The sequence below is a fragment of the Mustela putorius genome, unplaced genomic scaffold, assembly GCF_011764305.1.
Source record: "Mustela putorius furo isolate JIRA1106 unplaced genomic scaffold, ASM1176430v1.1 tig00003853_pilon_pilon_pilon, whole genome shotgun sequence".
Lineage (NCBI taxonomy): Eukaryota > Metazoa > Chordata > Mammalia > Carnivora > Mustelidae > Mustela > Mustela putorius.
Window position 1 is genome coordinate 14,525,207 of NW_025422005.1, and position 12,805 is coordinate 14,538,011.

The window sequence follows — 12,805 nt, forward strand, 5'->3', positions numbered from 1 at the left end:
TTCAATTATATTTCCTTGCCTTACTCCTTGGGCACTTTTTCCATCCAGATACCTGATGTCCCAACTGCAAGTATGGCCTGATGAGGGGGGCGGGCCCTGACATTTAGCATCATTGTTATTCCATATTCTTGTGTTGGGGCAAGAAAGTCTCAACTGTATGACCCCTTAAAGCCTCAGCCACTAATGCAACTAATCAAGGAATTGGCTAGGGGTTTAAAATTCCCTCCTTAATGTCCAAAGGATTCCATGGAGAGTAAAGACCCAGGAAATTTACCACATAAGAAGATAGCTCTAATCCTGCTTGCTGATAATTTGGGTTTTAATTTCTGTAATTACACTTAAATTGTACCTAACAGAAAAACCCTTGTCTTACCAGGCAGCAAAAAATGAGGGAAAGGTGATTCCTCCTAAGCTAAATTCTCATGAAAGATACTTTTTTAAAAAGAATTTTATTTATTTATTTATTTGACAGAGAGGGATCACAATAGGCAGAGAGGCAGGCAGAGAGAGAGGAGGAAGCAGGCTCCCTGCCCAGCAGAGAGCCCGAAGCGGGGCTCGATCCCAGGACCCTGAGATCATGACCTGAGCTGAAGGCTCAGCCACACAGGAACCCTGAAAGATACTTTTAAATGAAAAAGTCTTATATGTACATAGGCAACTCCCTTCCCCCAGATGACAGTCAGCAGGAAGACCACTTTCAGAACCACTGAACCCATGACATTCCCAGGTGCTTAGAGAAGAAATTGCAGAGGATAGAAATCGATTTTAAATCCTGAAATGAATCCCTGATTAGAAGGGGGTACTTGAGGCACCTGGGTGGCTCAATGGGTTAAGCCTCTGCCTTCAGCTCAGGTCATGATCTGAGGGTCCTGGGATTGAGCCCCACATCAGGCTCCTTGCTCAGTGGGGAGCCTGCTTCCCCCCACCCCCCGCCTGCCTCTCTGCCTACTTGTGATCTCTCTCTCTCTCTCTGTCAAATAAATAAATAAAATCTTTAAAAAAAAAAAAGAAGAAGAAGAAGAAGAAGAAGGGGGTACTGATCATCGGGGGTTGGAAGGGCCTTACTATGGGCAAAGTCCCTGAGGTGGGAGAAAGCCTTTTTTAAAAAATCAGTGAACAGAAAGCAGAGCTGCATAGGGTTAGGTCAACATTCCCTTCTTTTATGGAAGGGGGATTGACCAAATCTTTGTCCAGAAGCCTGTCCCCTAAGACTTGAGACCAATGGCGACACTATTCACTTTTAACTGGCTGACAGGTGCCTGGTTTTGTTGTTTATTAAAAGAAGAGGTCATCCAAGGGAAGGACCCCTCCCAGGAAAGAAAAGAAAAGAGTTCACTTTTCTCACCCTTTAGTGGGAGTGTTCCCAGGTTTCAGCACCAAAACGAAGCAAGAAAGTGAGATTCTTGTCTCACGGTTGAAGAATGAATTTTGCAGACAAAGGAGAGTGAGCAGAGCCTTAGAATCTCATGAAGCAAGGATACGGAAAAAGCTCTCAGGAGGGAGAGGGGTCCTGACCCCGTCGCCAACTTGGAGACCTTGTGGCCTTGACAATCTTGTGACATCTTGGTTTGAGTAAGGACTGGTGATGACATCTCCAGGGTGGGGTCATCTGGTTTGTTCCCCTTATTTCTGGTTTCTCTGGTCTCAGCATTTCTGGAGTTTTTGCTGAGCCTGATCACGTAACCGTCCGTACCTAACCCCGCCTGTCCCTGACTCATCTTCATCAGTAAAACATGGGCAGGAAACTTGTTTGCATCTACCTCTTGGTGAGGAGAACATGAAATAATTCAAATCATTGTGTTTAGCCCAGGGCTTGGCACATGGGAAGAGCTTAATAAGAGTTAGCTGTGATTATGAGTAACTGTTCTTTGAATGAAGAAGTCAGTTAATGGTAGCTGAGCTCTAACTCGGGGATCCTGGGTGGTCCTCCTTCACAGAGGAAAGGTCTGGGGGTTGGAGGGGAGGGCTTTGGGCTCTGACAGTCTCCACCGCCACTCAAAACTCCTCTCTTATATATTCCTCTTCTTTGAGCTGGGCAATTAACTTTTCTTAATTTTATATAGAGCAGAGATTAAAGCAAGTTTAGAAAATGTTGGTAATATTATTAATCTAAAACTTAGCTCTGTACATGTTTTCAGGCCCACTCTCCCCCTCCAGATGGCCACTCCAAGCACATTCTGTCAGGAATTCTAGAACGACTGTTGGTCCCAAGCCCCATTCAGCTGGGTATGCAAGGGGCACTGTCCCTACTTATGACCCAGGTAAAGAGCTTTGAAGGGGCCAATGCCATAATCTGCCTGGAGGTTATCCAAGTTTTCCTGATGCTATGGAGCCAAGAAGCCCAGCCCCAGTCCCAGGCAGGGCTGGCCTCGGCTGATGTGAGTCAAGACAGGGCAGGGGACAGAAAGAGCACTCTGACAGGCCTGATAGGACAGCAGGGCCTATATCCCTCTTCCCTTTGCAATTATACTTGGCTCCCAAAAGCTTTACAATTATTTCCTTGTGGAGTGGGTGCACTCGGTCCCCAGACATCCTTGGTTTTCTTTCCTGGAACCTTAGGAGAGGGGTCATCAGGTAGCTGGGTACGACAGCAGTACAAAAGCCAGGGGAACACAAGGACAGGTATCTCTGCCAGTCCTGCTTCAGATCCAAGAAAATGCTCTCAATGCCAAGTGTGTAGAACCAGAAGAAAATTGCACCAGCCGGCAGGAAGGAACCAGCTGCCTCTCTGAGGGCTAGATGTGTAGAAACGGGGTGGGAGGAATCTGAAGGGAGGAGGGCAGGGGAAGGAAGAGGAAAATGAGACAGACTTTGCCCAGCTGGGTGTTTCCCTATACCTCCATGGAGGAAGAGCTCCAGGCTAAAGGACAGAAAGATACTGGGCTGCATCTGTTTTGCCCGAGATGTCCGCATGCAGGAAATGGACATGCTGCCTCATCTTCTCCCCTCCTCCACCTTCCCCTCTTCCCCTGCCCCACCCTCCGTCCAAGCCCTCGGAGAAGCTGCTGGTTCACTTCCACTTGCTGGGGGTCCGCGGACGTTTGGACACCTCTGGACACGCTATCTGGTGTTCTGCCTTTCTTATGTGATCTTGGCCCAGTCGCTTAATGACAATAACTTCGTCTGCATGAAGTCACAAAGAGTGCTTTGTCCTGATGCCACAAGAGCCTCTAACCATACTCACTGGACACACATTATCTCATTCGAGCCTCATGACAACTCTGCAAGATACTGTTAGTGCACCCACTTTACAGATGAGGAACCTGAGGCTGCAGAGACAGATGGTTATTAATTTCCTAAGGTCCTATGGCTAATACGAACTGGAATTCCAGCTAGGGTCTACTAAACTCCAAAGTTCAAGCTCTTCTCTAAGGAGGTAGAACAGAGATGGTCACTATCCTCACTGTAGAGATGAGGAAACTAGCTCAGAGAGGTCAAAGAACTGGCCAGTGGTTGTACATGTGGAAAGTGGTGCTGCCAGTATGTAAACCCATTTCTTTGGCCACCAACCCAATGTTTATTTTGCCAACAAAAATGTGAGGAAACCTGAGTAGACCACCTCAGAGATTCCCTCCAGCTGAGATACATTTAAATTCTGGGTTAAGAGAGGAGTCAGAAGGAGAATGGGTGAAAATAAAGAAGCAACTTGGTCTTACTGCTTTGTCTCACACTCCCTCCCTCGGGAAGCCAGAGTGGCTGCCCCAGCTCTGCCCTTTCAGCCTCATCGCATCACCCAGGGAAGGAGACAGTCAACACATTGAGGTGCATTTCAACCCTTGGAGTTTGGACTCCCCAGACCTCACACTGACGCCCCTGCCCAGCAGCCTCTTCCCCGAGGAGCCTGTGTCCGCAGTTGCCCCTTACACAGGCGCATCCATGCCCTGACCATTCGCCCCTCAGAGTGTTGGCAGCGAGAGTGGTCCCCAGGGGAGAGGAGGGTGAGCACACGTGGGCACAGTCGCATCCTTACACACTGGGCCCCCCCCCGCCACCGCACCCTCCAATCCCAGCCTGCGGAGCGGGGCGGGGGGCGGGGGAGGCGGTGGCTGGAGACCCCGGCCCCGCCCAGCGCCCCACAGGGACACGCCCCGGGGGAGGAGCTAACGTTTCGCTGGCCCGGTGGGGCTGAGAGCCGACTTCTGCGCCTCCGCCGCCCTGGGGGAGAGACATGGCCCACGAGCGTCCCGCCGCCGCCCTGGAGCCCGAGCTCGTCCAGCGGCTGCTGCTCTCCTGCCGGGAAGCCAAGAAGTCTGCCTACTGCCCCTACAGTCACTTCCCCGTGGGAGCCGCGATCCTCACTCGGGACGGAAGGATCTTCTCCGGTAAGGGCGCCCCCGTCCCCCTCGGCCGCAGCCCGGGAGAGAGGTCGCCGGAGGACGGGAGGGAGGCGGCAGAGCAGAGGGCAGCTCTGGCCGCTCGTGGCTGGGCCAACACTGTAACGCTGGCATCGCCCCCTCCCCACCAACTACCCTCTCCCCCGCGCCCTGCCTGCTGTCCGGGACCGTGGGGCTGAATGCAGGTGCTGCTCAGATGCAGCGACCTTTTCAGTTCTTAGAGGACTGGGAAGCCAGAGGTGGGACGGGGAGGGACATGGGAAGGGGAGGCTGTAACTCAAAGCTGGGACACGGCTGATACTTTGTGAGCCCCCCCTCCACGCGTGGCCCTCTGCGAAGGCTTCCAGGTTTCATCACTCTCACCCACCCATATCCGTGTTCGGCCCATTTTTCAGTAGAGAAACTGAGGCCCGGAGAGAGGGACACGACTTGCTCAAGGTCACGCTCAAGGGGCGTTGGTGGTGGAACTCAGGGCTGGTGTCCCCCAAACCCTACTTTCTTCCCATCACCTACTGGGCGAGGAAGGAAATTGAGGAACCTATGGCCAACAGGCAGTGACTTGTTAGCGGAGTTCAGGCCTTGCAGAGTGATCCTGGAGGAAAGAATCAGAGAGGAGTTTGGGTGACTAGCAATGATCACTGGCCTGGGGAAGGTGAGAACTGGACGATGGAAACTGGAGTCAGCACTAATCGATTCCTAAGCTCCCTTTCTCTGGTCTGTTGGTTTTCTAGAAGGGCTCACTTGAACAAAAGTTCAGACTTGTTTTTGCTAAGCTAAGAGGCATTCGCATTCAAAGCAGTGGGGGACTTGGTGAGGAAGTAGTAGGGAAGCTACGCCCCTCCCCTTCAGAGGGTAGATGAGAATTGGCACAGTAGGACAGATGGGGACACCCAGCACTGCTGCCCAGAATCCGCCTCTACTTGGCAATGGCAGCTATTTAAAGGGACAGAGGTTCACAGGTGGACATCCAACCCATGACCTCCAGTAGCCTAAGCCTGTTGTGAGCCACTGCTCAGCTGTGAGTCTGGCTGGGGATCCCTGTCTCCCCTTGTATGGTGCCCCCCCGCCCCGGGCCCGGGCTCTCCTTGCTGTTCATGTTACCTCTTGTCTTGGAGGTTCTGTCCGGTTTCAGGAGTCACCTGGGTCTTAAACCTCTTTGAGCAGGAGAAGGAACCTTGAGGGAGTGCTAGTATGTTAAAGGATAGTGAAGAATGTTATCCATTAACCCTTATAACCCCTCATGGCAGTTTGGGATCACAGAGAAATAAATGGAGGCTTGCAGGAACTAAATGCCCAAGTCATAAAGTTGAGATTCGAACCCAGAGCTCCCCTGACTCCAAGTTGGCTATTTCGTAGGGAATCAAGACTCTGTGTGTCTGGTGGGAATTCAGACCTGGCCTGGTGGGTCAAATGACTATTAAACATTAACCACCACCACAAACAACATTGCAGCCCACACTGTCCTTGGGCTCCAGGGGCTTGAACGCTGAATCCGCCATTGGCTCTTTCCAAAGCCTCCTTGCATGGATTTTATTCATTCAACAAATATTTGTTGAGCACCGTGACGTCCGAGGTAAAGTGCCAAGTACCAGGGATATTGCAGTGAGCACAAATGATGTAATCTCTGCCCCCCCAACGGAGGTTCTGCGTCTTACACGGATCATGGTTTGAAAGGGGAAGCCTCAACCAATGACTGTAGGAGTGAATGAAGGAGGCGAGCCCGAGTGCTGCCTGTTGAGATTGCAGGAAAGAACCTTGTCATGCGGTGGAGATTTAGGGAAGCCTTTTGGGACGGGGCGGAGTCTCTGGACTTAGAGGCTCCTGGGTGTGAATCCTGGAGCTGCTGTTTTACCAGCTGTGTGACCCTGGACATGACCCTTCACCCTAATGTGTCTTACACATTTGTAAACTGAGGATCGTGCACTCACCTTTCTGGATGGCTGTGAAGAGAGCTGGTTTCTGCCCTGATGGTTGGTGCCTGTGCTGATCAGCCATGGAATCCTCAGGCTATGAGCTCATGCCTATAAAATGATTAGCACAGTTTCTGCCCACAGGAAGGATGCCACTAGTGGTGGCAGCTTTCTCTCTCTCTCTCTCTCTCTTTTTTTTTTTAAGATTTATCTATTTATTTATTTGACAGACAGAGATCACAAGTAGGCAGAGAGTCAGGCAGAGAGAGAGGAAGGGAAGCAGACTTCCTGCTGAGCAGAGAGCCGGATGCAGGGGCTCAATCCCAGGACCCTAGGACCATGACCCAAGCTGAAGGCAAAGGCTTTAACCCACTGAGCCACCCAGGCACCCCAGCTTCTTCTCTTTTAATATTATTATATTATTATTACTATTGATAATATAACATTACTATAAATATATAATAATATATATTATTATATTATTACTATTTGGAGGCAGATTGTGGAGGACTTGTGAAGGCTAAGCATTGACACTGAGATTTGGGGAGGTAGGAACGTAGGGAACCAGGAACATTATTAAGAAGAAGAGTAACATGAAAATGGAATTCAAGAGCAGTTAGTCTGACAAGTACTCAGGGAGGGCCAAGACAGAGGAAGGAGTGTCAGGAGGATGACGTCTGTCTTGTTTGCTGACCCGTCCACAGGGCTGGCACATTGACCAGCCTTAATATGTCCTCAGTTAAAAGTTTGTTGAATGCATGAGTGAGTGACTCGAACTAGGACAGTGGTAAGTGAACAATAAAGAAGGAAGGGCCTGAGAAAAACTGTATGGAATATAGTTTCTAGATCTTCAGAAAGGAATATCTTCAGAAAGAAAGGAATATGTTTCTAGATCTTCAGCCAGGTAGACCAGGGGAATGATGAGGCACTGGCCAAAGCAGGGAGCAGAAGGCAGAGCTGGATTGGTTGGTGCTGAAGACATCACGGGCAGGGACCAACAGCTATAGTGGATTGATCACCCACTTAGTGACTGATCACTTGCTAAGCACTTGGCATGGAAGATCTCTTATGAGATCTTATATGGTATCTTAGAGCCCCCACATGAAGGGACACAATGACTGTCACAGGCACTAGAGCTGTTTCAGTTGTAAATGACAGAAACCAATCAGAAGCATAATGTCTAAGGGTAGATCTTAACTCAGGAATGGCTGGGCCCAGGAACTCAGATGTCACCATGCCCTTTATCCTTCTGGGTGTTTATTTCTTTCTCTTATCCTGTAGGTGGGCTTTCTCCAGGCATCAGGGAACATGAGTGCAGGCAGCCTCTGGTTCACATCCTTAGAGCCTCAAAAGCAGAGAGGCAAGAACTCTTTCTCCACTAGTTGGAGATGGAAAAATTCCAGGGAAGGGCTCTGATTGGTCCTTCTCCAATCACGTGCACATCCCTGAGCCAATCACTGTTGTCATGATAGAGTAGCGCAATTGGTCCAGCTGACTCACACGCACATTGTTCCCAGGGCGGGGTGAGGGGGTGTGTCACCACAAGAAGGAGTATGGAGGTGCCAGAGCAAAACCCAAACACACACTCTACAAATGAGGTAACTCAGGTCAGCTTTTTGTGCTGCCCTCTGCCGCAGGGTGCATGTGCAGAGGGGGCCTGGGAGAGGGGGACGAATGGAGGGTGTTTACCAGAATCCCTGAATCTCCTGTCGATGGGAAGAGAGGGCAGAGGGTAGTAAGGCAGGGATCGGAGAGGTGTGGACCTGGAACAGTCAGAGGAAAACTGACATGCGTCGTGGGGTGAACTAGAGATGCTTGGGAGACAGAGCAGGTGCGGCTGAATTTAGACACGGAGTTTATTGTTTGGTACGAGACAGGCCTACCTAGTTCTGTGACTTCTTCCAGCCACACCAAAGACCAGCCTCTGTGGAGTTTCCCTCCTCAGGACAGCTAGTGCCCCGTTCGGTTCAAAAGCAAGTCTGACAGCCTTGCTGTCACGGGCTTGTAATAATGATGCTTCCCCTTGACCCTGGCCAGGGTCTTGTGCCTCTCAAGGATGGGCCACAGGATGGTGACTCATTACCTTCTGTGATCGCTGCTGGAGAGTTGCAGGGGAGAGGAGGAGCCCACCAGGGAAGGAGGAGCTGCAGAGGGAGAGGGAGGTGGGGGCACAGAAGAGATGGGGCAGCAGGGGGAGTTGGTAGGGGCAGTGGGGTAGCCCGGGGCAGCCAGGGTTTGTGCAATGCCAGAGGGGAGGTGTTGGAGGAAAGTCATGGAGAACACTCTTTGCTGGCACCATCCAAGGGATGGGCAAATTTGTCCTTGGGATGGTGGTCTGTCTCCCTCACCCCCTTGTCCCTAGAGGGACTTCAGCACTCTATATCCTCCTTTGCTGTTTGGGGGGAAGCCACTTTACTGGATCAGCTGTAATGAATTCTGGGAGGAACAAACCACATTTCTAAAAAGACACTTAAAGATGTCCTCGTTAATCGCTGAATCCAGCTTGTCTTGGCTTTAACTGTTAAATCTGATCCTTCATGGTCTTCCCCCAGACCAGCCCCTGGCCTCCTGACTCCCTCCCTGGGCTTCCCTTCTCCTCCAGGACTGCTCTCCAAGCCATGCCCTGCTCCCCAAAGCACCTCCAGGTGAGTCAGAGCAGGCATCTCTAACTGGCTTCCTGTCCTTCCCCGCCTCGCCCTGTCCTCCCGCCGGCGGGCCCATCTAGTAGCCCTCTCCAGTGTCCCTCAAGAACAGTTCCTTACAAAGATGAGCGTCACTAAAACCCCTGGCCTCTGTAGCTGAGTTAGAATAGGATTCCTGGGTCACAGTGTGTTGCATGTGCAGTGGGTAGGGAGATGGGAAAGTGGAAAGGGTGTAATATTTCTTCAAGCACGTGGCCGTGATATTTCTTTGGTTCAGTGATTCTCAAATATGGTCCCAGACCTGTGGCCTGGGTACCTCCTGGGAACTTGCAAGAAATGCAAATTCTTGGGGTCTGACCCAGGCCTACTGAAGAAGAAACTCCAGGAGCAGGGCTGAGAAATCCCTTTTAAGAAGCTGTCCAGAAGATACAGACGCCGGGGGCTGGTATGAGAAGGACTGCTCTTACCATACCGAGATCCCTCGGGACGGAGTAAACGCCGTGCTTTCGAACAAGGCTCTTTTCCCTGCGGGGTGGTCAGGCCCACATCCTCTCCTGGTAAACTTCCTTCCTTGGTGATAGCTTGATAACCTCTAACCCTCGCCCTGCTGTCAGCGCCAAACCAGCTCCACCACATGTCCTCACAGAAATGCCATAGAGAAAAAGGACAGTCCTTTGTACCTGACAGGTCAGGATGTGAGTCCAGGCTCCCTGCCAGCAGGTTCCACTTTTATCTTCTCTAAAATGGGCTCCTAATAGTCTCTGCCCTACAGAGTTATTAAAAGGGTTAACGACATAATATAGATGGAGTACCAGGCGGGTAAAAGAAAAACAATGAAAGAAAAGAATAAAAGAAAGCCATTAGCAATATCTTATAATTCGGGATCCCTAACTTGCTACCATGTCAGCCTGCGTGTGTCTGTGTGTGTGTGCGTGTGTGCATGTGTGTGTGTTTCAGAGCAAAAGCAAAGACAATACGGAGAATGATACTGGTCTGCCTGAATGGATGATGGCCTGTTTTCTGAGCTGAGGGAAGCAAAAGAAAATTGTCTGGGAAGAAGCTAAGGGCTTTCCTCTTTTTTTTTTTTTTTCCTTTTTTTTAATAAGACTAGAAAATTCCACTTGAAGTTGTTCCTTTGCATCTCAGAGATCTAGCACCCAAGTGGGAAATTCCACTCATTGGATAAAAAATAACTGAGGGTCTGGCTGGCCTCCTTGTTCCAGGACCCCAAGCATTCTGCAGCACAGGGGTCCCTGCCCTCAGGAAGTTAATCTGTGATGAGAGAATGTGACAATAGAGACATTTCTTCAGGAAAGTGTTAAGCAAGGTGATGAAAATTAAAGCAGGATAAATGGATGGAGAAGGTTGGAGGCCGTGGGGGTGGGGGGAGGCAACTTGAACTAGGGTGACCATGGCGGGGTTCTCTGAGGAGGGAACATCTGGGCAGAGACAGGAGGACAGTGAACCATCTGCACACGGGGGAAAAGAGTTGCAGGCAGTGGGAACAGCCAGTGCAAAGGCCGTATGGCGAGAGAGTCCTTGGCATCCTTGGAGAACAGCTGGAAAGCCAGTGATCCTGAAGAGCCAAAGGAGATGAAGTCCAACAGGTAGGCAGGTTGGGACCAGGTTTTGTGAGGCCTTGTAGGCCCCGGAAAGGATTTCAAAGTGTCTGAAGAGAAGAATCAGAGCCACTGTCACACCTTGTCTAGAAGGAGCAGGTGCTCAGTCACACAGGCCTACCACCACCAAACCCTTGCCTTTATTATCGTTAAATTTTATTTCAATTAATTAACATGTAATGCGAATTTCAGAGGTAGAGTTTAGTGATTCATCAGTTGCACAGAACACCCAGAGCTCATTCCACCCCGTGCCCTCCTTCATGCCCAGCCCCCCATTACCCCATCCCCCCCCACCACCCCTCCAGCAACCCTCTGTGTTTTCTCTAGAATTAGGAGTCTCTTACAGTTTGTCTCCCTCTCTAGTTTCATCTTATTTCATTTCCACCAATTCCAAAATTGACTTTTGTGCAGTTGGTAACAGCAGCTGGCCATTGCTGACCCACAGCACTGTGCCAGGCTGTGTGCTCGCTGCTCTACGTGTGTGATCTCCACTCGTTCTCACCAGAGTCCTCCGAGGGAGGTGCTATGGCTTTCACTTCATAAATGACGAAACTGACCCTCGAGAAAGTTTTAGTGTCTTTCCCAAACTCTTAAGAGTCAGTAGGGCCAAGGGTCCCAGGGTAGAACAGAAACTTGGGGCTCTTTCTGCAAAGCCCTGATTCAGCCGTGGGCTCTCTTCTAAAACAATCTCTCAAAAAAATGAATGAGTGAATGAACGAATAATAAAACAGTCTCTCTCCCTTCACTGGCCCTTTTAAATTTTTAGGCACAGTAAGGAAGATTTCTCCATATGAGGCCATTCTGAACTTCAAGTGCAGACACAGGCAATCGTCCTGAGGAAGGAAACTTCCGCCAAACCCAAGATTTCTGTGAATCACATTTAACAGGGAGAGTGCCCCTGAGTCAGGGAGGAGGCAGGGCTGGGGCAACCGCCCCAGGAATAAGGTGAGCAAGGATCTTACTCTGGGAGAGGCAGAAGTCAAATGCAAGCAGGCCAAAGTCAGCAGAGGTGGGCAGGGCGGGCAAGGGCTTGTTTAGAGGAAGTCATTTCAGGCAGGCACCAGGAACTTGGCTGGGGAGACTAGGTGGGGAGTGAGCTGCATTCATTCATTTAACTTTTACTGCCCTTGCGAGAGAGAGGGCCAGTTATCCGGCTGTAGTGACTCACATTGAATGCAAAGAAATGCTTGGCCGAAGTCAAAAACACTTGGCGTTCAGTAAATGTCAACCATTGCTTTCAGGGTTGGAAGTCCCTGGTCACTCCTTGTCCTGGAATCCAACTGCACGGGCTGATTTCTGGATGGCCATAAACGACAGATGCCCATCCGCACTATTAGACAAAAGGAGGGCGTGTTGGCTCCTAAAACTGTGGGAAGATATGGCGTGCAGCCAGGCCTCAGGGCAACTGCACCAGCCCAGACTCTTTTCTGGCCATCTCTCATCTCAGCTCCCATCCGTTCTTTTGAGTGTCCATTTCCCCAGCGGTCTCCTCCATAATGAACGGAACCAGCGCAGCAGCCCGACCCAAGCCCAAACTCTCAGTCTCCTAGAGGAACTGAAGTTCCTGTGTAGAGAACTGTGATTGGCTAGGTCTGGGTAAGGCGCCTGGCTCTGATTGGCCCAGGGAGTTAGGTGCTCAACTCTGATTGGCCCAGTATGGGTCGTCCTGGCAATAGTCCTTCGGCCTATAAAAAGGTCATGTGAGACAAGATGCAGGCTCTCATCCGAACTGCTTGTCGGGCCGGTTGTTGCAGGAGGTCTGGTGACATTCATTCCTCTCCATCTGTTGGACATGAATGCCTGTGATCTTGAGAACCATGATGATGATTAGTGGATCAAATGATTAACTGAACCCCTCCTGAAGCGTCCATTTAAATAATGCACTGACAGAAAATTCCGTGGGGAAAATACATGAGGAAATAATGACCAGTTTCCAAATTTGACTACAGTAGGAACCAAATCCTGCAAAATCACGTTAAAAAAAAAAAAAAGGAATGATTTAGGTAAGGAACAGTCTCAGGTGATGAGACAAATGGAAACGTAGTGACTCGCACAAGACCCGGGATGGGCCGGAGTCTTGGGCATATGGACTGTTCTGCTCTGCTGTGGTCTACGAGGCTGTTCAGTTCAGATTCCTTGTCTCTTGATGTCCTGCCATCCCTAGAGTGGTGTCCACAGCCATGTGTTCAAAACCAGTACACGTCATCACATCCATGTTCCAGCCCCCAGGAAAGGGAAAGATGAGGTGGGGAGCAAACAATGGCCCCATAAAGATGTCATCTGGAAATTGCACCCACCGT

The 12,805-nt window shown here is 50.3% G+C and overlaps 1 protein-coding gene across 2 annotated transcripts in view; it reads left to right on the forward strand.

Annotated features, from left to right (window-relative positions):
* The first annotated feature begins 4,108 nt into the window (after positions 1–4,108).
* CDA (cytidine deaminase) overlaps positions 4,109–12,805 on the forward strand; it is a 28,894-nt gene continuing 20,197 nt past the window's right edge. The window contains exon 1 of one of the 2 annotated variants that reach the window (XM_004741282.3): positions 4,109–4,322. In XM_004741282.3, the coding sequence (XP_004741339.1) occupies positions 4,169–4,322 (154 nt within the window). In that variant the 5' untranslated portion in view covers positions 4,109–4,168. The remainder of the gene's footprint in view (positions 4,323–12,805) is intronic. The other variant, XM_004741281.3, reaches the window with a different exon arrangement.